This window comes from Pongo pygmaeus, chromosome 14 (assembly GCF_028885625.2).
Source record: "Pongo pygmaeus isolate AG05252 chromosome 14, NHGRI_mPonPyg2-v2.0_pri, whole genome shotgun sequence".
Classification (NCBI taxonomy): domain Eukaryota; kingdom Metazoa; phylum Chordata; class Mammalia; order Primates; family Hominidae; genus Pongo; species Pongo pygmaeus.
Window position 1 is genome coordinate 105,113,783 of NC_072387.2, and position 24,344 is coordinate 105,138,126.

The 24,344-nt window shown below is 44.8% G+C and overlaps 1 protein-coding gene across 8 annotated transcripts in view; it reads right to left on the bottom strand.

Moving 5' to 3' along the window:
- The window catches only part of ABCC4 (ATP binding cassette subfamily C member 4 (PEL blood group)), a 282,616-nt gene that overhangs the window by 225,380 nt on the left and 32,892 nt on the right, over nucleotides 1–24,344 (bottom strand). For all 8 annotated transcript variants that reach the window (XM_063651058.1, XM_063651055.1, XM_063651057.1 and 5 more), the window contains exons 2-3: nucleotides 3,367–3,477; nucleotides 2,699–2,819 (exon numbers count right to left, since the gene is read on the bottom strand). In XM_063651058.1, coding sequence (XP_063507128.1) covers nucleotides 2,699–2,819; nucleotides 3,367–3,477 — 232 coding nt within the window. The remainder of the gene's footprint in view (nucleotides 1–2,698; nucleotides 2,820–3,366; nucleotides 3,478–24,344) is intronic.

The window sequence follows — 24,344 nt, forward strand, 5'->3', positions numbered from 1 at the left end:
CCAGTGTCCTCTTCCCAAAAGTAGGGGTAAAAGAATGCCTTCTGACTGAGCATGGTGATTCCTGCCGATAATCCCAGCACTTTGAGAGGCCAAGGTGGGAGGATCATTTGAGCCCAGGAGTTCAAGACCAATCTGGGCAACATAGTGAAACAAAAAATACAAAAATTAACCAGGCTTGGTGGTGCGCACCTGTGGTCCCAGCTACCTGGGAGGATTGCTTGAGCCCAGTAGGCCAAGGCTGCAGTGAGCCAAGATAGCACCACTGCACTCCAGCCTGGCAACAGAGTGAGACCCTATTTCAAAAAAAATAAAATAAAATAACATAACATAAAATGAAAGAAAGAAAGAGAGAGAGAGAAAGAAAAAAGAAAAAGAAAGAGAGAAAGAAAGAAAGAAAAATCATAGCAGTTCCTCGTACATAGTATTTTTCAAGTACTCACTGTCACTATTATTACAACTACTGCTACTAGCACTGCTGCTACTACTACTACTGAGTACCAACCACTACTAATCCTGCTGCTGCTTCTACTAGCACTGCTGCTGCCAAGCAGTACTGAGCATGAGCCCCCATATTTGCCAGGTCCTCCACTCCCTACTTTTCTGCCTTGACTGCCCAATAACCACCCTGCTAAAAGAAAGACCAGCTCTCCACCAACTGTACCTGTATTAAAGCTCCCCTCGATCCACATGCCCACATGCCCACCAGCAGTAAGGATTACCATGCTCCCTGCACCAGAGTGGGGCCTGTCCTCAGGAGAAATTCACATTTCTACAGCCTCTACTTCTGTGCCTGCTTCTCCCAAAAGCTTACCCAAATCTCATTGTAGTCCAGTCACCATCTGTGAGTTAGAGACCCCACCCCAAGTGGCTGGCAGCCCATGACAGCACGGACAGCCCTGAGCATGACAAGCTCAGTTCCTTCTAAATCATCCTGTTTTCAATTTCATAAGCAGCCGGTAACAAAGGGAAACTAGAGAAATGGAAGTAGCTGAGGGAGGCCTGCCTCGAAACCTATGTGAGGCCATTCATTCCCACTACACCTAACCAGACACCTGGCCTGAGCCTTAGGCACTCACAGAGGCTCCATGGCTACCAGACAACTTCTCTGAGGTTGCACAGCCAAACTGGGCCAGGAAATCCTGCACACACTGGCCACATTGACACCAACTTGTCATTCTATTTCTTTCCAACTAAGACTGATTGGGGCCATGTGGAAACACCATCGCTGGGACACCCCAGCACAGGTTGAAGAGGGGCTGGGAGAACCTGAGGGGCTCCTAGCCCTCTTCCACCCTCAAGTCAGTTCCACCGGTTATTCTGCATGTCCACCCCATCCTCCACAAAGCCACAGCAGCATGCAGGCAGGGCACGTACCCTCTCAAAGGTGGCATTCACCATCTGGCACCCTGGCCAACACACCTTTGTCACCAATGAGACCATCCATCTCCCAGGACTGTCCAGTCCCCTGTTGTCTGACAGATTCCTCTGGTGTAGGGCAGAGCTCACCTACCTGTCTCCCACTGCCCACCGTGCCCTCCACAACAAAAAGCATGTTCAACAGGAGCAAACCCCCCCACAGACCTCATTCCAACCCCCTCCCCCCACCCACCTCATTCCCAACAAAATGCACCGTGACAACTCCCCATCCTGCATTTAAAGCCACCCTTTTGTAGCAATAGCAACATCCACCTCTCTTACTTTCATGGACTGCTGATATCCCTAAGGTAGCACAGAGGACACAAGTCACCCAGCAGGACCCTCTGCATCTCCTCTAGCAGGCCGCAGACCAGAACAGACAGGCTACCTGGCAGTGTGCCTAGGCAGAACACTGTCTTTCTGCAGATCTCAAGAGAGGCCCTTCAGGGTAACAGAGGTCATTGCCCCTCTGGCTTTCTGTCTTTGACTTTTCATGGAGTGTCCGTTTATACACTCTCTGCAGGGCCAGGCACCAAGACTATACCTTCCAACCAGCAATCCACTCCGACAACAAGGAAGACACACCGGATGGGTGTGATGAATCCCCTGGGGTGCACAGTCCTCGGACCTTCTTCCCAGAGGGGATTTTGACTCCCAGCACCTGGGCCCACTGGGAGGGGGTAGCTCTTGGGTGCTTCAGCCAGCTCCAGCCTCTGGGGCACCACCGCCAGCCCAGGTGCAAGGCCCTCAGCTCTGTTTCCCTGAGAGGGGAGAAGTGACAATACCTCTCCAGGAGAGCATTTATCAGATTTGGCTTGGTGAACAATTATTTGTTGAGCACCTGTAAAATGTCTTAGATTATTCTGGGCTCCGATCCAAAATCACTTCCTCTAAACCACAGGGCATGCACTCCTCGAGGCTGTAGGATCCTCTTTTGACCAGGAGTGACTCTTAGCATTTAAAACATTTACTGAGCATCAACATTGTCCTACCATAGAATAAAATACTCTTCCTCCATGACACTGCATTTTAATTGGTTACAAGAAAAACAATAACGACCTTGAACTTCAGTCACTTAGGTATTCACCCGGATAAATACGCTCACTGAACTAACTACCTAATGCTTCCTAGACATGTTTAATCCTTAGACCTTAAAATACCTTCAAACCCCATCTGGCCACTTCTCCCTTCTGTTCCCCCATCCATTACAGCACCAGTCAATGGCGAGCACATTTACTCTATGTGTCCTGAAAAACAATTCATGGTATGTAAAAGCTTTTACCTCAATTAACGTAAAAATTCCCAAAACTAAATAAGATTTCCAGTAACACTTTATGATTGCTCTTGTTAAAGAAGGCTTCTGTGCGTCATTCTCAGCTCTTAAAACTTCTTTATCCCAGAACCTACAATGAGGAAAAAGCTTCGTAAATAAGAATGAACCCTGCCACAATATAAAACGGGGGAGGTGGCAGAGTGACAGGTATGCATTTAAGACAGGGCATTTTGTGACTATTTCATAAATGCTGCTAATTGCTCCCAGGGCTCCTGAAGGTTATGTGTGGTATAGAATCTGTAGCATCAAAAAAACAGGCCTTGAGGGGAAGTCTGGGGAAACAAGTTACTGCCAAGCTTTACTGGATTGAAGCCCCATCAGTAGCACAGATAAGCCAGACAACCTCCTCCAGCCACAACACTTCCACCTCCAGGGACAGACCTCAGGCATCTCGGGCCTTTGATGCTGGCTCCCCCAACCTCTATGGAGGCACAGGAAACAGGAGTTTCACCCAGGCCACCATGGTAGGCTGAGCCTAGGGGCAGCCTGAGGAAGGTGACACACATTCACCTTAAGGGTAAATGGAGGCTCCAGACAGGACCCAGGAAGGCAAAACCCACTCCCCACACACAGACACCCACGCTTCCTTAATGCCCGCTTTACCGCCTCCCACTTACCCTTGCAACTCCTCTCCAAGATGCTGTGAGCGGTCTTCCGGCAGCACTGAATACATATCATCTTCCTCTAATCTCCGTTTATGGCCAATTTTAAACAAGGGATTGAGCCACCTGTTAACAAGAGAAAAGAGACATATATCCAGAATTACACAACTGTGTTTAAGTAGACTCCTACCTTCATGGGTTTTGCTTAAACTTACCTTTAAAATACATACAGCTATATATAGAGAGATATGAATATATAGAGCTAGAGAGAGAAAAATTAACATGTGCGCAGCACACACACACACACACACACACACACACACAGAGTCCCTAGCTCTATCCACAGACAGGCCCCAGAAGCAATGACACACCAGTAGCTGAGAGCAAGCTGGTGCCCAGATCTTGGTTTCCAAAACCATTATTATCTAAAAGGAACCAGGGCTTCTTGAAGAAATAGCTGATTCCAAGGCTGGGGCAGAAAAAGTACAAGATGGGCCATGAGATACCATAAGATAAGGAAACATTCAAGGAATCAAGAGGATGGGCCCAAAGAACAGAGGACCCAGCTTGACGGGGTCCCACTAGACAAGTCTGTGATAATGGAAGCATCCAAATAAATCATGACAGCAATGAATTCTAACCCACTGAATAACAAAAGAATCCACGAATCCTTACTGAGACATAAATGGGGGAAGAAGGAAAAAGCTCTCAGATAAAGAATGATGAGGTTAGAAAACATTTTCAATGGAAGCTAAAACCAGTCAGTGAAAGTTTGATGGGACGTTTACATAATCCAAAATTATCTAGGTACAATTATTTATTAGTTATGAAAGGAAAAAATAGTATTCTTGCAGAGGACAGAAAGAACTTATTCAAATATTTTGAGATTCTTTTTACTAAAAAAAAAGAAAAATCAAAATGGTCATCCATTAGGAATCATTTAAATGATAATAATTAACATTATTAATCATTAAATGATAATAATTAACATTATTAATCATTAAATGATAATAATTAACATTAATCATTAAATGATAATTAACATCATTAATCATTAAATGATAATTAACATCATTAATCATTAAATGATAATAATTAACATCATTAATCATTAAATGATAATAATTAACATGCACCAGGCATAGTGGCTCACACCTGTAACTCCAGAGCTTTGGGAGGCTGAGGAGGGAGAATGGCTTGAGCCCAGGAGCTTGAGACCAGCCTACACCACATAGTGAGATGCCCACCTCTACTAAAAACTTATAAAGAAAAAGTCTGGGCAGTGGCTCATGCCTGTAACCCCAGCACTTTAGGTGGCTGAGGTAGGCGGATCACTTGAGGCCAGAAGCTCAAGACCAGCCCGGCAAAACCCCATCTCTACTAAGAAAATATAAAAATTAGTGAGGTGTGATGACACCTGCCTGTAATCCCAGCTACTCGGGAAGTTGAGGCACAAGAATCACTTGAGCATCGGAGGCGGAGGTTGCAGTGAGCTGAGATTGATGCCGCTGCACTCCAGCATGGGCAACGGAGTGAGACTATCTCAAAACAATAAAAAATATAAATAATAATTAAAATTTAGCCAGATGTACTGGTGTGAGCCTGTGATCCCAGCTATTCCAGAGGCTGAGGTGGGAGGATAGACTGAGCTCAGGAGGTCAAGGCTGCAGTGAGCTGTGATCGCCACTGCACACCAGCCTGAGCAGAACAGCAAGGCTTTGTCTAAAAAAAAAAAAAAAAGAAGAAGAAACATATTTCTGCCCTATTAGGAAACCTCTAATAACTTTGATAGACGCAATTACTCAAACTACACAAACTTCTTTCATCTTGGCTGTCTTGTCTGGCCATGTGTCACCTTTAATAGGCATGTTTTAATATGGGGATTGTCTAATCTAGGAAGCCCTTCCCATGGAGAACCCACTGCCTGGTGGCTTCTGCCTGCAGTGAAATGGTGGGCTTTCAATGCCCCGTAACATTGGAGCACACATTGCATGGGTATCCAAGTTACGTTCAGGATTCTGGAAACCTCCTGCTGATCCAAACTAGCAATTCTAATTAACCCAATGGCAAGAAAAACTCATCAACTCACCTCTTTCTCCTCACCTCCTCCAAAATGTGTCCAGAAGACTGTAACCTAACCAGTCCAGCTTCAACTTAGGTGGGTTTCTCAGACATGCCTGAGATGACTTCTGCATGCCCGAGACCTCCCTTCCAGCAGAAACTCATACAGTATATTTCAGCAAGGACTTTTAAGTAAAATTCACCAGTGTCTTTTTGGACTCAAGAGTTTTTTTTAAATCAGGGAATAAAACTGGCTCCAGGAAGTTAAAAAATTAAGGAAAGTGAGAATGGTAACTCTGTTCCACAGGCTGAACAGTTAACTGCATAATATTTAGAAATATTAACGAGGGATGCCACTGTTGAGTTAAAGTATCTGCAATCAGAAGAGACCCAAAGCTTCTATTAGAGGATGACACAAATCAGTGAGGACTTAACAAGGACCCTCCTACTCTCTCTTATTGCCCAGATCTCAAAAAGCTGGGCTGAAAAGATGTGGGTACCAGCAAGAGCTAAAGGCTTCTGCCTGATGACAAAAGTCAACTTTGACAAGAGACTAAATTATCTTCAACCTTCTATGTAAGGACTTTAAACATGGAAATCTAAGTCAATTGGCTTCTTAATACCAATGTATCCCTGAAGGGGTCTAGTCAACAATTCCAGACCACTGCCAAATGAGCCATTCCTCCACCCAGTTCTGCCCCAATAGCCCTTCTCTCCTCAGACTTAGTCTCTTCTCCCCCTTGTCTCCCACAATACTTAGTACAGCAGCATCACTTCCCTCCTAACTGTCCTACTAGGAGTACGACACTTTCAGGGCAATGACTACTCCCATGTTATCTGGAATCCCCATTATGCCTGGTATGTGACAGATACTCAATAAACAGTTATGGAAAGAATGAATGATTGTATTATTGAATAAGACAGATGGGTAGAGTACCTTGAGCAATGATCTAGGGTAAAATTCAATACAAACTCAATATAGCATAGTCGTGCTCAATGCCCAACACAGGAAGCCATCAGCTTCAGCAATACAGGAGACATTCTCCACCCCAGGATCACAACCCCCAGAATCATTTCCAGCAAGCAGAAGTCTTAGACAAGGGTTAGTAGAGAGTTTTGTTATTTATTGTTGGTGGTGGTGGCATTTAGTTTTTGTTGTTCTTTCCCCCAAGGATTTGAGAAGTTCTGAATACTGGTTTCTTTTCTTTTTTGAGATGGAGTCTCGCTCTGTTGCCCAGGCTGGATGGAGTGCAGCAGAGCGATCAGAGCTCACTCAGATCAGGTCAGAGCTCAGCAGCCTCAAACTTCTGAACTCAAGCAATCCTCCTGCCTCTACCTCCCAAGTAACTAGGAGTACAGGCACATGCCACTGTGCCTGGCTAATATTTTTATTTTTGATAGAGACCAGGTCTCTCTATGTTGCCCAGGCTGGTATCGAACTGCTGGGCTCAAGCGATCCTCCCACTTTGGCCTCCCAAAATTCTGGGATTACAGGCATGAGCCACCAAGCTTGGCCAATAGTGGTTTCTTAATGTGGAATAAGGGGGAAAACGCAGGTCCAGCTCCCCATGTGTGACCCTGATCAGCGTCTTCAGTTTCTATGAGCTTCATGTTCCCCATATCCACAAGTAAAGGAGGAAATAAAAGCTAACTTATCTTTGGTAAATCCCCTCACTTTCTCTTTCCCTCTCTCCTTTTTTGACCTTTCAGCTCTCTTTTAGCCCTCTCTGCCTCCTTAATTCCCTGAAGGCCCTTTCTATTTCTCTTCTCCTCCTCTGTCCTGACCTTTTTGTAACAACTGGCCGAGATGGAACTAAAATAATTATTTCATTTCTTGATACTCATTGAATTAAGCTTGTTCTCTCTTTAATGGACAAGTTCAATATTTTATATTCTTCAGAAGCCAGGCCTAATAAAACCTTTTTTCAATGGATTATGCATTTGCATAACCCTAAAATTATAGTCTATCAAAGAAGAAAAGTTTCCCCCACCTTTACTGGAAATAAATAATACTAAAAGAAGAGACTAGGGAGGGAAGGTCCCCTCTGCTGTATACCTCCTGAACTTAGGCCTGGAATCACGGGATCCAGGAGGTAAGTGAGAAGGCAGGTTTGTGCTCAGACCCATGAAGAAGGTCAAAGCTGTGAGCTAAGCTGAGAGTTTAGAGAACAAGGAAGGCTAAGGGCAGGTTGAATGAAATCCCCTGTGGCAGCCCACTGAAGGAGTTCGCTTGTGTCTCTCGATGCTATACAGTCATCCCCCCATATCCACAGTTTCGCTTTCCACAGGTTGAGTTACCCATGGTTGACTGAAAAGATTAAATGGGAAATTCCAGAAATAATTCCTAAGCCTTAAATTGCATACTATTCTGAGTAGCATGATGAAATCTCCCACAAACCCACCCAGGATGGGAATCCTCCCTCTGTCCAGCATTTCCACGCTGCAGACGTCACCCACCTTTAGTCACTTAGTAGCCACCCTGGGCGCTCAGATCTATTGTCATGGCATCACAATACTGGTGTTCAAATCACCCTTATTTTACTTAATAATGGCCCCCAAGAGCAAGTACAAGGATGCTAGCCATTTGGATATGCCAAGGAGAAGCCGCAAAGGCCTTCCTTTATGTGAAAAGGTTAAGGTTCTCAAGCCAATAAGAAAAGGAAAAAAAAAATTGTATGCTGAGGTTGCTGAGATCCGGTTTAAGAGTGAACCTTCTATCGATGAAATGGTGAAGAGTATATTGTTGTAATTATTCTATTTTATTATCATTGTTAATCTCTTACTGTGCTCAATTTATAAATTAAACTTTACCATAGATATGTGTAAGTAGGGTCAGGTGTGGTGGCTCACACCTGTAATCCTAGCACTTTGGGAGGCCAAGGCAGGTGGATCGCCTGAGGTCAGCAGTTCAAAACCAGACTGGCCAGCATGGTGAAAACCCATCTCTACTAAAATACAAAAATTACCCAGGCGCGGTGGCAGGCACCTGTGATCCCAGCTACTTGGAAGGCTGAGGCAGGAGAATTGCTTGAAACTGGGAGGCAGAAGTTGCAGTGAGCCGAGATCGCCGCACCTTTGCACTCCAGCCTAGGTGACAGAGCGAGACTGTCTCAAAAACAAAACAAACAAACCAACAAAGATATGTGTAAGTAGGGAAAAAAACCACTAGGGTTCAGCACTATCCACGGCTTTAGGCAGCCACTGAGGTGAGGGTCTTGAATGGGGTAGTTCCCCTGCCTCCGCGGACTGGGGGGACTACTGTACATCTATAAAGAGAGTGAAATAGATACATAGGACTTTAACTAGATGGCCTTAATGCTTCCTTCCACGAACTTTCTCTGCTTGGAAGTCACAAAATGGTAAAGGACGAGAATTCTGGTGCCAGGAATTCAACACTTATTTTAAACAGTATCTGCTGTCTGGTGACCACCCTAGACTCTGAACTTCTAATCTTGGTATCTTTAAATGTGAATGCCTTTTGTTCCTCATTCAGTTTCCACTGTTCTTCCTCACCTTCCTGTGTTTCTAAGGAAAACACCTGAGAATGCCTCTCCCCTCCCCACGCCTCCACGATAGAAAGGTTAGTGCATGGCCAACCATGCCTGCCCCAGGCTTTCTCCAAAACAGCTCCATTGAAGAAATGATGCTGAGTTTCCATTTTGCACACTGACCCTCCCATGGGGCTCACCCTCTGCCTTTACCCACACTTAAATTTTCTCTGTAGCATCCATCGCCATTTGAAAGGTTACTTTCATTTCACTTTTTTTAAAAATCATGTTTTCCCCCCAGAGCATCTGGGTTTTTCTATGTTGTCTGCTGCTAAGCCATTGTCACCTAGAACATGCTGGGCACATAGAAGGCACCTAGATTTGTCACATGAATGAGCACATCCTCCAAAAATCCCCAGATTTGGCCTGGCATGATGGCTCATGCCTGTAATCCCAGCACTTTGGGAGGCCAAGGCAGGTGGATTACTTGAGGTCAGGAGTTCAAGACCAGCCTAGCCAACATGGTGAAACCCCATCTCTACTAAAAATACAAAAATTAGCCCGGCGTGGTGGAGGACACCCATAATCCCAGCTACTCGGGAGGCTGAGGTAGGAGAATTGCTTAAACCCAGGAGGCGGAGGTTGCAGTGAGCTGAGATTACAGCACTGCATTCCAGCCTGGGCAACAGAGCAAGGCCCCGTCAAAGAAAAAAAAAAACAAAGTTAATATAAACTCCGAAATCCATCTTCAGAGACAAGTCTCCATATAAATAAAATACATGGAAGGTTAAGTGTTCCTTCAAATGTGAGCAATACCCTCATGCAAATTTTTGTATAAAGTGGATTTTTCTCTTTCTTTTGAGACAGGGTCTCACTCTCTCATCCAGGCTGGAGTGCAGTGGCGCAATCATACCTCACTACAGCCTCAGCCTCCCAGGCTCAAGCAGTCCTCTCACCTCAACCTTCCAAGCAGCTGGGATAACAAGGCACATGCCACCATGCCCGGCTATTTTTTTTAAGTATATTTTTGTAAAGATAGAGTCTCACTATATTGCCCAGGCTGGTCTCGAACCCCTGGTCTCAAGTAATCCTCCCACCTTAGCCTCCCAAAGTGTTGCGATTATAGGCATGAGCCACTGCGCTTGGCCTAAAGGGGGTTTTATAAACAGAACTGGATAATACTTTACTTTCTACCTGACACCACACACACAGAAATTCTTAGAATATTATATGCTTTTTCTAAATCTAGTCTTAGTAAACTTTCAACCTCTTTATATATATAAAATAGTTTTCTGAAATGATGGTCATAATTTTGCTTAAAAAAAAAAAACATGGCTAGTGCCTAAGGGCACATACAATACTCCTGACTCATAACCAACTGCTGATTCAACACCTCCTCCTCTTGGGTGTCTGATAAGCATATCAAACTAAATAATGTCCAAACAGAACACCTTATCATCCCACAAAAAAAATCCTGCTCCTCCCAGGCTTCTCCCTCTCAGTTATCAGCTGTCACATCTTTCCCCTTGCCCAGATTTTCCAAAAACAAGAAAACCTTCAGGTGACCCTGTAGGCCATCCCTTCTCTGTCACTCTTTGATAGGACACATCTAAGCCATCCAAGTCCTATTATTTCAACCTGCAAAGTATATCCAGAAACAGTCACATTGACCCTATGAGGCTCACCCTGTGCCCCTGCCCAAGCTTAAATTTTCTACTCAGCACCTATCAACATTAGAAGTGCTATTATATTTCACTTTTTTTGAAATCATGTTTTCCCCCGAAAGCATCTAGGCTCCACAAGGATGAGTTTTTTCTGTGTTGTTTGCTGCTAAGCCGCCCACACCTACAACATGCTGGGCACATAGAAGTCACCCAGATTTGTCACATGAATGAACACATCCTCTAAAAATTACCTATTTTAACATATTTAAACTCCAAAATCCATTACGAGTCCATGGTATCAACTTCTCAGTTACAAATATAAATATTAAATAATTTACAGATATAAATAAGTCTGCAAAGCAAAAGTTTCCTAAAGGCCTGGATTCTGCAAATGGGTTTCAGAAAGAGGGTGCAAGGACACACACCGGTGCAAATGTGCATTTTCTCGTAGGTAAGTGACTGAGTGCTGGGGAAGAAGGAATGGTGTAGCCCACCGCCAGCACACTTCTCGTGTAACACTCCAGCAATTCTGCTCAGACCCCAAAACCTGAATGCCCAAAAGAAAACAAAATTCTTCCAAAGTTCACCAGGGCCTCTGTCCTTACAAAGTTTCCCATGGCCTGGCTCCAAGGGGAGCCCAACACACCTGATTTCTTCAATCTCCTCCCATTCTCTGCAGTCCGAAATAGCCATTCTCCATGCCCTAAAGTTCAATGCTCACCAGGCACAGGCATCGCTGAAATGGATCTCGCGTGAGGGTGGAGCACCCACACCACAGGTGTTCTCAACATGGTCCCAACCCAGCTTATCTCAGCCCATGGCCAAGTAAATTAAACTCAGGTGGCACCTGTCAAGCTGTGATCTTCTGTTATTTTTCCTCTAACATTCCTCCCTTCCTAAAACACGCTCAAAGCCCATTTTCTCATCCCTTCCCGCTTCACTCTATTACCTGTTCTTTCTATGTCAACCTAAGCAACAGGCAATGTGGACCCTGTCCACCTCTCTTCCGGGTCCCCCAACCCCCCTCCACACTTGCACTCTGGGTTCAACATGGGTCCTTCCATGCCATAGGCACCTCAGAGATTTCCTACTACGGAGCTTCAAAGCCTTCTCTGGTTCATCCACAGCCTTCTTGTCTCCCTGTTCTCCCACCAGCTAATCCATGCCTTTCACTTCTTCACAGGGCCCTCATTTTATAATCCCATCTTCCCAGCACTTTCTCACACGACAACCAGTACCAAGCATCTACAGCCATTGTGCATGATTAGCCGTCTTAGTCTTCTTCCTTAAAAAAGACGCACTTGGCATATTTGTACACAATTTAGTAACAGAATAAAATGAAGAAATACGAGTAAGATTTTTTTTTAAGAGACAGGGTCTCACTTTGTCACTCAGGCTGGGGTGCAGCGGCATAATCATAGCTCATTGTAACCTGAAACTCCTGGGCTCAAGCAACTCTCTCACATAGCTGAGACTAGAGGTGTGTGCCATCATGCCCGGCTAAGTGAGTAGGATATTAATTATTTCTGCAGCCCAAGTTATGCGGCTGACTCATAAGGAGATGAAAGCATTGTTCATTGCATCTAGCAAGTGAAGGATCTGACGACTAGCCAGAGATGCCATACTATATAGTCAGCAAGGCCCGCGTGGTCACCTACTTGATGCAGAGCTCATTGTTGCCAAGATCCTTCTGAGCCCATCAGTGTATGATGTTGACTCTCCTCTGAAAATCAGGCCATTGGCCGGGGACTGTGGCTCACGCCTGTAATCCCAACACCTTGGGAGGCTGAGGCAGGAAGATTGCTTGAGCCCAGTAGTTTGAGACCAGCCTGGACAACATGGCAAAACCCTGTCTTGACAAAAACATACAAAAAACTGGCCAGGCATGGTGGCATGCACCTGTAGTCCCGGCTACTCAGGAGGCTGAGGTGGGAGAATCACCTGAGCCTGGGAAGTCAAGGCTGCAGTGAGCCATGATCGTGTCATTGCACTCCAGCCTGGGTGACAGAGTGAGACCCTGTCTCAGAAAAAAAGAAAAAAGAAAAATCAAAAAAAAAAATCTGGACATTAATTAGTACCTGTTCAAATCAAGCACTTTCTTCCAAACGATTAAACTTCATCTCTTATAAGAGATGACATAGCTCTCTCTTGCTTCCAAGCTCAAATAACCACTTGCCAGACTGAGGAATAAGACTCCTTAACAAAGAGAGCATCTGAAGCTACTCATTTAAATTTGTGCACCAAGAAGCACAGAGAAAATATACAATTGATCCTTGAACAATGCAGGGATAGGGGTGCCAACCCCCTGTGCAACCAAAAAACCACATATAATTTTTGACTCCCCAAAACCTTAACTAGTAATAGCCTACTGTTGGCTGGAAGCCTTACCAGTAACATAAAGTTGATGAACACATATTCTGTATGCTCTATGTATTATATACTACATTCTTACAATAAAGTAAGCTAGGAAAAGGAAACTGCCATTAAGACAATCATTGTGGAAAATCATTGAGGAGAAGATACACATGGAAGTGGATCATCAAAGGTTTTCATCCTCATCATCTTCACATTAAGTAGGCTGAAGAGGAAGACGAGGGGGAAGACAAGGGATTGGCCTTGCTGTCTCAGAGGTGGAAGAGGCTGAAGAAAATCTGCACGTAGGCCGGGTGCAGCTCACGCCTGTAATCCCAGCACTTTGGGAGGCCGAGGCAGGTGGATCACTTGGAGTCAGGAGTTCAAGACCAGCCTGGCCAACATGGTGAAACCCTGTCTCTATAAAAATACAGAAAAATTAGCCGGACGTGGCAGTGCACATCCCAGCTACTCAGGAGGCTGAGACAGGACAATCGCTTGAACCCAGGAGGCGGAGGTTGCAGTGAGCCAAGATCATGCCATTGCATTCCAGCCTGGGCAACAGAGTAAGACTTCATCTCAAAAAAAAAAAAAGAAGGAAAGAAAAAAAAAAAGAAAATCTGCATATAAGTGGACTCTTGCAGTTCAAACCCTTGTTGTTCAAGGGTCAACTGTGCTTCACTGGGGTCAAAGAATTGCTCTGGAAGCTGAATTACATGCATGTGAACATGTAATTCACACTTCTCAAGGCTAAACAACTGATAGAATTTAGTCAGTTATCTTGATGCTTTCCCAGATTGCTCAAAGTTTATCTGTCCCTGGGAAATAAACATGAGTGTCTTTAAGACATGTGTCATGTCACTCAGCGCGCAGCCATGCCCCACACATAAGCCTCGCCTATGTGAGCCCACACATGCCTGCAGGAGCGCCAACCTGCCTTTCCAGGCACATTTGTCCCAACAAGAACCAGATCCCATTTGTCCCAACAAGAACCCTTTCTCTCTACACCTTTGCCTCCATCACTGTGGCCCAAGGCGCCATGAATTTTCAGGACCCCAACAGCCTGCTAGCTGGCCTACACACATTTACCCTTGGTTTCCTGTAATCTTTCAATAGAAAAGCCAGAGTGGATTCTTAAAAATATCACGCCATGATGCTCTCCTGCAGTAGAAAAACAATGAAACTCATGGTGGGGTGCTGTGCTTGACCGGGTCCCCTTCGTTCAGTGTTCCAGCCACCCTGGCCTGATGTGTTTCTGACAGTCTCCCACACTCCTGTTTGCCTGTCCCCTTGCCTGCGAGCAAATGCTTTTCCCCATCTTCTCCCACAATTAGATCTTCTCTCCTGCAGGTCTCAATCCCCAGAAAGTCTTACCCTTGTGTACAAAAAACCAAACATACCGTCATTGTCGATCATTTATATCCTCATTCTCACTTTCTTTACCCATTTACTACAATCTATTTGTGTAGATAAAAAATAATGCACTTAATTACTTTGTCACTTTCCCTTCTAGAACAAAAGCTCTCTGAGGGCAAGATTTTTTTATGGTGTTCACTGGGCCAGGGACCAGGCGAGCCACTCAAAACTGCAGGGTGAACGAGTGAGTGACTCTCCACCCAGGCTGAGGAGCAGCAGCAGAGAACACCCACATCTGGGGCCCAGCAACCCTCTTTAAGCGCCTGCAGGAGAAGGGGAATGTGCAGGTCACTTGAGGTCAGTAAATGATTGAACAGATGCTCTAGCCTCACTCAATAAGTCATTTATTATTGAAAGAATAATGCATTTTAAAGTACTTTCAGGTGTGGCAAATTATTAATCATTGGTTAGTTTTCCTTGAAGAGTCTGCCAGCCCTGCCTGTGGGAGGCTGCTGGGCCCGGCCTGGGGGCTGCATTGGGGCAGGGTGGAGAGGGAGGTAGGCTGCTCAGAGTCAGGGACTCTGGAGAGCAGGAGCTGGGTGCAGGGAGACACAATGACAGATCTCACAGGAAGACCCACTCTACCTCATTAGAAATGCTTTCCCCCGGCTGTGCATGGTGGCTCATGCCTGTAATCCCAGCACTTTGAGAGGCTGAGGTGTGTGGATCATCTGAGGTCAGGAGTTCGAGACCAGCCTGACGAACATGGAGAACTCCTGTCTCTACTAAAAATACAAAATTAGCCGGGTGTGGTGGCACATGCCTGTAATCCCAGCTACTCGGGAGGTTGAAGCAGGAGAATCGCTTGAACCAGGGAAGTGGAGGTTGCGGTGAGCTGAGATCACACCATTGCACTCCAGCCTGGGCAACAAGAGTGAAGCTCCGTCTCAAAAAAAAAAAAAAGAAAGAAAAAAAAAGAAACGCCTTCCCCTAAGGCAAGGTTTCTCAGCCTCGGCACTACTGGCATTTGGAGCTGAATAACTCTTTGTTGGGGGTGCCGTCCCGTGCACTGTAGGATGGTTAACAGCATCCCTGGACTCCACCCTCAAGAAGCCAACAGCATCCTCACCCCAAGTCCTGACAACTAAAATTATCTGAGGCATTGCCAGGGTGGCAAAATCACATGGATCAGTACCACTGCACTAAGGTCTTTTATAGCCTTTCCGGACAGGCTATAGAATCTTACATCAAATGTTGGCCCCAGACAGAAGTCGCAAGACAATGACAGCAGTCTTTTAGCCACGTTAGCAAATGATATAAACCCATTAGTAAATCCACCGGTTCAATTCCACTCCAAGAGTTCAAGGCATCTATGTTAACAAAGAATTACAGTAAGATGGGACATGTTACATCTGTGTAGTGTGGGAAATAAAAAAATTTTAAAAAAAAAGATGGGACACATGTGGTCACGGGCTATGCACACAGACTCTACTTCTGGGCTTTCTAAGGGATCAACATCCCAGCTCACGAGACTCATCTTCTGTACAGCAGCAGTTCTCAAAGTGTGATCTCTGGACCAGCAGCACCAGAATCCCCTGAAGAGTTAGAAATGCAAATTCTCAGGACCCACTCCAGGTCTATGAATCAGGAACTCTGAGAGTGGAGCCCTGCAATCTGTATCTTCTGATGTTCTCCAGGTGATGCGGATGCAGGTTCAGGTTTGAGAACCTGCCATACAGCTTGCTTTGACACACCAAATGGGAAGCACTTGTCTGACATATACGCCAGTACTCCCAACCCAAACCTGGCTCATTAGCAAAATCCCTACCTCAGCCTGGGGAGTTTTACTGCGGAGTTTCTTGTTTTGTTTTTTGGTAAACTTCAATATGTTACCCAATTATGCCTGGGGAATTTTAAAACAAAAACCCACAGACACCTAGAGCCCCATCCCAAATGACTGAATCAGAACAAGCCAAGATGAAACCCAAGCGGTGGTCCTTAAAAAGCTCCCCTCACCCAGCACATCCTGGTCATCAGCCAGGTCTGGGAACCATCTGTACGGTAGAGAGAAGAAAGAGGGTATAGGCAGGTACCTGGGAAGCGGGAAAGGTTTGGAGAAAGGGACAAAGTTTGAGCCAACTTTAGGGAAAGAATTTGGAGTTTACTGAGAAGACAAAAGAGGAAGAAGGGACAAATTTTCCAGAAAAATGGAGCCACACAGCCAAGACTTATTGCTTGGAGACAGCAGCGAAAATGCTGCATGGGGTCTGGTGTGATAATGGGGTAATCAAAGGTCTTGTGTTCTAAAAACGCAGAAAGTTGGACTTTATCCTAAAGATAACAGGGAAATCGTGAATGTTTTTAAGCTACTTTGTACATGATGAACTGTGGAAGGCAAGGAAACCAGTTAGGAACTGGATTTGAAAGAAACTTCACCAATACAGTGAGTCACATCCTTTTATTCAAGCAAACTAGATCCCTTCACCCTCCCAATATCCCCAGTGTGCACAAATCTCACCTCCCCTGCTTGGTTGTAACTCTGTGACTCTACCACAAAAATAAGCAGATGCACAAGAAGTCAGTTTAAAATTCCACATCCTATTTCTAATTTACTCTAGGATCTCAAAACAAGAAAAACATCGCAACCCAAGTCATCCTTTCAAAAACAATTTTGTAAATGTCCTATTTCATAGAAAAGGAAGAAGCAACTCTAAATCAAATTTTTTACTCTGAAATTACCTAGAATTCCCAGGCCCGATGGCTCACGCCTGTAATCCCAGCACTTTGGGAGGCGGAGGTGGGCAGATTACCTGAGGTCAGGAGTTCAAGACCAGCCTGGCCAACATGGTGAACCCTGTCTCTACTAAAAATACAAAAATTAGCCAGGCATGGTGGCATGCACCTGTAATCCTAGCTACTTGGGAGACTGAGGCAGAAGAATCGCTTGAACCCAGGAAGCAGAGGTTACAGTGAGCCGAGATTGTGCCACTGCACTCCAGCCTGGGTAACAGAGACTCTGTTTCAAAAAAAAAGCATAGTGCCTAGCACTCTTTCTAAATATAGTATCCACTTATTAAAAAGAATATGTAACTTTTTTTTTTTAATGCAGAGGCTCTTTTGAGAAATGGCTGAATCCAAGACCAGGGCAGAAGAAGTACAAGACGTGTCTGAGCTATCTTTTTGTGCCACAAAAGTAAGGAAATGTTCAAAGAATCCCAACAACATGTCCAAAGGACACAGGAGCTCCCACTGGCCAAACCTGGGACAATCTAAGCACCAAAATAAATCGTAAGTGTAATGGATTCAAACCCAATAAATAAAATTATTCATAAGTCCATAGTGCTATAAATAAATGAGTGAATAAATGGGGGAAACAGAATATTTCTTACTATAGAATGCCAACCAATTAAGAATAGAATTAACAATAGAATCAGAAAAAAAAAATCGTCATTTGGCAACTTCCACAGCAATAAGTGATTCAGTTATTGAAAAGCCATCCATGGTTGCTAAAATCAGTGGGTAAAAGTTTCACGGGAACCAAGATATTTTCATAGCCTCCAATTATCTCCCCATAAAACACTTACTTAAAAGCATAAAGTATTGCATAATCAACTTTAGGGAAACCTGGCAGACACGACCTTAACGGAGTGATAACAGTTACCATCACCACTGTGTGCCTCCGGATACGATGCACTGAGGATACTGTATTTATTTTTATGGTATTTCTGCTATGAGGTCACATCACATTTTTTTGTGTCTTTGAAGAATATTCTAGAATGTGATGACCTGAATATTTTTCAAACTATCAAGGACATGAGAGACAAGAAAAGACTGCAGAAGTGTTCAGGACTGCAGGATACTAAAGAAATGTGAGCGCTAAATACTTTATAGGATCTTGGGCCCAAAAAATTAATATAGGGAAACTGGTTATGGAGTTTGAAGATAAATTTCTGAATTTTGTTGGGTGTTCCATAACTATGATGGAAAGTGCCTTTTTATTTAAGAAACATGCACTAAAATATTTAGGTGTAAGGGGCCTCATGTCTACATGCCACTTTTTTTTTTGAGACAGAGTTTTGCTCTTTCTCTCAGACTGGAGTGAAGTGGTGTGATCTCAGCTCACTGCAACTTCCGCTTCCTGGGTTCAAGCGATTCTCCTGTCTCAGCCTCCCGAGTAGCTGGGATTACAGGCACATACCACCACACCTGGCTAATTTTTTTTGTATTTTTAGTAGAGACGGGGTTTCACCATGTTGGCCGGGCTGGTCTCGAACTCCTGACCTCAGGTGATCCACTCGCCTCAGCCTCCCAAAGTGCTAAGATTACGGTGGGAACAACCACGTCCGGACTACAATCCACTTTCAAGTAGTTCAGATAACAAAGGAATAATATAAACAGAGAAAGAGACATTGACAACTATGGTAGAAGCTAACATGAGGGAATCTGGATGAAGGGTATACAGGAGTGATATGTATGCACCACCCTTGCAACCTTTTTGTCAGGTTGAATTATTTCAAAATAAAAAGTTAAAAGACACTACCAGATGTTAAAGTATTTCGAAGACAATGATTAAAACTCCAGAGTACTGGTTTAAAAGCATGACACAATAAGAAAAAAAAAAAGATTAAAAGTATAAAAATAAAAGGTTAACAAGGTAAAACATGAAATTAGCCGGGCACAGTGGCTCATGCCTGTAATCCCAACACTTTGGGAGGCTGAGGCTCGAGGATTGTTTGAGTCCAGGAATTTGAGCAAGTAGGAAATTACTGAACAGCTGCTATCACAGACAAATGCCTAACGTTGTGAAGTGCTACAGAGGGGAAGGAGACCCATGCTAAGAGGAGAGCATGCACCTAGACACACAACTCAGAGGACACAGTTCAAAACACACATACAAAAGGCTTAGGCACCTGTGGGCATGTGTGTGCTCACAGCCAGCAAAATGAAAAAAATCCCAGCTCTGAAGGAGAGGCCAAGTGCATGGCTTCCATACAGATTGAAAAAAATGTCTTAGCATGAAAATTAAATATGCTTACCCAAGGCAGACTTAGATAACTGTGAAGGGGAAAAGACTAAAATGGGGGGAAATAAGGGGCCAAGATTACACAAAAGATTGGGCTGTATCTGTCCCCCCAAGTCGCCAGCACTAACAGCACTTAGTGTGTGCCAGGCACCAGTTCAAGCATTTTAACACAATCCTCACAATCCTGTGAAGTAGGCTCCTGAAGGGGGTTTAATGGTGGCCCCAAAAAGATATGCCCAAGTCCTGACCCCCAGTACCTGTGAGTATTGCCTTTCCTAGTAAAGAATTGAATGTTATTTGGGAAAAGGGTATTTGCACATGGAATTAAACTGAGGATGTTGGATTGAAGACATCATCCTGGATTATCCAAGTGGGTCCTAAATCCAATGGAAAGTGTCCTTCCAAGAAAGAGGCAGGGGAGACCTGGGACAGACAGAAGAGAAGAGAAAGAGATGTAAACACAGGTAGAGGCTCAAGTGATGCAGCCACAAGCCAAGGACACTAAGGACAGCTGGCAGCCACCAGAAGCTGGAAGAGGCAAGGAATATTGTCCCCACTTTATCAAGGGAACACAGCCTGGATTTTTTACCTTCTGGCCTCCTGAACTGTAAGAGAATAAATTTCTATTGTATTAAATCAGCAAGTGTGTAGGAATTTGTTATGGCAATCTCAGCAAACTGATACAGTGCTGTTATCACCATTCCCTATGGATGGGAAAACTCAGGCATATGGCAGACATGTAGCTGTCCTGGGGCATGCAGTTTGCATGTGACAGGGCTGAGACTAGTCCCGACAGCAGAGTTCAGAGCCCTCACACCAACAAGCGACAGGCTCTCGGGAGCCAGCCCGGCCATCTTCCCCGATTAGTAAGTGGGGCATTATCCCTTTGGTGAGGTGCCTGGGTAGCATTGGCCCCTGGGCTCTCTCCTGTTTCTGTGCACTGCATTACCAGCTGATATGGTTTGGCTGTGTCCCCACTCAAATCTCTTTTTTTTTTTTGAGACGGAGTTTCGCTCTGTCGCCCAGGCTGGAATGCAATGGTGCCATCTCAGCTCACTGCAACCTCCACCTCCCAGGTTCAAATGATTCTCCTGCCTCAGCCTCCCAAGTAGCTGGGATTATAGGCAGGCACCTGCCACCACGCCCAGCTGATTTGTTTTGTATTTTTAGTAGAGATGGGGTTTCACCATGTTATGTTGGAAAGGCTGGTCTCAAACTCCTGACCTCGAGTGATCCGCCCACCTCGGCCTCCCAAAGTGCTGGGACTACAGGAGTGAGCCATTGCGCCTGGCCATCAAATCTCATCTTGAATTGTAGCTCCCACAGTTCCCACGTGTTGTGGGAGGGCCCCAGTAGGAGGCAAATGAATCATGGAGGCAGGTCTTTCCCATGTTATTCCCATGATAGTGAATAGGTCTCATGAGATCTGCTGGTTTTATAAAGTGGAGTTTCCCTACACAAGTTCTCTTGTCTGCCACCATGTGAGATGTGCCTTTCCCTTCTGCCAGGATTGTGAGGCCTCCCTAGCCACATGGAACTGTCCATTAAACCTCTTTCTTTTGTAAATTGCCCAGTCTCAGGTATGTCTTTATCTGCAGTGTGAAAATAGACTAATACACCAGCTCCCCTGACTTGTCTTCTACAGGCATGGTAACAAGGGGCTGGGTGGTCAAAGTAAACAGGGCCAGAGAAATGAAGAGTAAGGAGTGGAAGGAAAGGAAGTCATATAATAAAGAATTTGGCTGGGTTTTATCCCTGGTTCCTCTAAATCCTTCGAATGCTCCAAGTAATAGAAGTGTGGTCCCTGATGGTTTATACTAACATAAATTATCAGGGACATAATATAACATAGTGGGTCCCTAGCAGCTGACGCTAACAGATGACTCAGGATGGGGGCTGTGCATATCACAAAGACCAATCCTGTGATGAGAGGATTGGGCTCCGAGCCAACTGCTATTGCCCAACCTCCAGGGTAGGGGGTACTGGAGACTGAGATCAATCCCATGGTCAGTGAGCCCATCAGTCATGCCGATGTAATGAAGCTCCAATAAAAACTCCAGACACCAAAACCTGGATGAGATTTCCTGGCTGGCAATACTCTGGGCATTGTCACACACTACTATGTGGGGAGAAGAAAGACAGATCAGATTGTTACTGTGTCTGTGTAGAAAGAAGAAGACATAAGAGACTCCATTTTGTTCTGCACTAAGAAGAATTCTTCTGCCTTGAGATACTGTTAATCTGTAACCCTACCCCCAACCCTGTGCTCGCAGAGACATGTGCTGTGTTGACTCAAGGTTTAATGGATTTAAGCCTATGCAGGATGTGCTTTGTTAAACAAATGCTTGAAGACAGCATGCTTGTTAAAAGTCATCACCACTCCCTAATCTCAAGTACCCAGGGACACAAAACAGTGCAAAGGCCGCAGGGACCTCTGCCTAGGAAAGCCGGGTATTGTCCAAGGTTTCTCCCCATGTGATAGTCTAGAATATGGCCTCGTGGGAAGGGAAAGACCTGACTGTCCCCCAGCCCGACACCCTAAAGGGTCTGTGCTGAGGAGGATTAGTAAAAGAGGAAGGCCTCTTTGCAGTTGAGATAAGAGGAAGGCATCTGTCTCCTGCTCCTCCCTTGGCAATGGAATGTCTCGGTGTAAAACCCAATTGTATATTCCATCTACTGAGATAGGAGAAAACCACCTTAGGGCTGGCTGGAGGTGAGACATGCTGGCGGCAATACTACTGTTTAATGCATTGAGATGTTTACGTATGTGCACATCAAAGCACAGCACCTTTTTCTTAACCTTGTTTATGACACAGAGACATTTGTTCACATGTTTTCCTGCTGACCCTCTCCCCACTATTACCCTATTGTCCTGCCACATCCCCCTCTCCGAGAGATAATGATCAATAAATACTGAGGGAACTCAGAGACCGGTGCCGGGGGCGTGGGTCCTGGCACGGGTTCTCCGTATTCCGTATTCCGTATTCTGAGCGCCGGTTCCCTGGGCCCACTTTTCTTTCTCTATACTTTGTCTCTGTGTCTCTTTCTTTTCTCAGTCTCTCGTCCCACCCAACAAGAAACACCCACAGGTGTGGAGGGGAAGGCCACCCCTTCACTAATAGGCTAGGAAGTGACACGTCTCAACTCCCTGGGGATGGGACAAGAAAGCTTTGTATTTGGGACTCTCCCTTTGGTTCCAATTGGCATCCATTTGCTGTAGTAAAACTGTAATTGTAAGTGTGAGTTCTGTGAGTCACTCTAGCAGATTATTGAACCCAACGCGGTCATGGAAGCACAGAATTTGTAGCTGGTTGACTAGAAGTCAGGGTGGGCTGGGCCACCCTGATGTGCCATACCTACATCTTCCAAATACAGAGCCTACAACCTGTCAGCAGCACAAGCAGGTGACCTGCTAGTCTGGTGGCTGAGGCAGGAGGACTGCTTGAACACAGGAGGCGGAGGCTGCAGTGAGCCGAGACTGCGCCACTGCACTCCAGCCTGGGTGACACAGCAAGACTCCATCTCAAAAAAAAAAAAAAAAAAAATATATATATATATACACACACACACACAACATTGATCAAGATTTAAAAGTAATATAGACCACAAAGAGTTTGAAGTTGACTTTCAGTTCTTTCTGAGGGAAGGGAGGAGCCTGGAATTGAGACAGGACACAGAACAGGGACTAGCAAAATCTTATTTCTTGATCTGGTTGCTACTTACCAGGATGTTAACCTTATAATTTATTATCCACATTACACATTTGTTTGTATAATATTCTGTATCTGCTTTATAACAGAAAGGTTAAAAAATGTAGTGAGAAGGTACACAATGTGATTTCAATGGATAATTTAACAGTGTATATATAATCATATACTGACCATTTCCTACAGATACATCTGAAAATTACATAACAAATGCATGGTGACAGAGTGGGGTTTTGCAAGAAAAGAAAAGAGTAGAGAAAAGAAAAACACGGCAATGAAATAGCATTATTCACTTCACTCATCAGATGTGCCAAAAAAATGTAACACTTCTAGGGCAGGAAATGAGTAGAAGGAGGGTTAAGATTGGCTGGGAATTGATCATTGTTGACAGACTGGTATTCAGGGGTTCATTACTGGAAGTTCCCTCTACTTTTGTACACGTTTATAATTTTCTGTCATACAAGAGGATAAAGGAAGGCAGGGAGGAAGACGACCAGAAAATCCACATTTGTCTAGCTCTTCAACGTTGAGCATTTGACAGGCATTGGGTTTTCTCCACGAGAAGAGGGACAGTCACCCAACCATTAATATTGGTGTTATCTGTGGTTGGAAATGAAATTAATATATTTTGTTAGTATTTTCTCTAATCAACAATGACTGTGGGAAGGGGAAGAGAAAAAATGACTTTTTTCATCTTTTAATACAGTGATTTAAGAAAAGTAAATATTCCACATTACCAGGCTGTGAAAAAAAAGAAAAGAAAAGAAAAGAAAAACAAATAGGAAAGGAATAAGAAAAGGTGGGCGTAATAGTGACTGCTGAACTACAATCACAGCTTAGCTCACCTAATCCATTCCTTGGCCCATTTGTGGGTCTGACCCTTCCTTCTCCCATCATTCCTGGCACAGGGTTTGACTCTATTACCCAGCTCCTTTGCAGTTTGGTGAGACCCTGTGGCACAGAAGAGAAAGGGAGGTCTACCAGCAGCAGCCGAGTGTCAACCAAGCACCCAACAGGGGACTGGCCAGGGCCCATGCATGAGATCTAGTAGAGATTCTGATACTAAGTCTGGGATGGAGCATGAGACCCTGTGTTTCTCCTCAGCCCCGATTGATGGCAATGCTACTGTCTGCAAACCACACTGAGTAGGGAAGCTACAGGCAGAGCCACCACCCATGAGTTTCTCTTCTTTCAGATGCCTCATAGATGGTGGCCAAATGGGCCAGGCACGGTGGCTCACACCTGTAATCCCAGCACTTTGGGAGGCCGAGGCGAGACGATTATAAGGTCAGGAGATAGAGACTATCCTGGTTAACACGGTGAAACCCCGTCTCTACTAAAA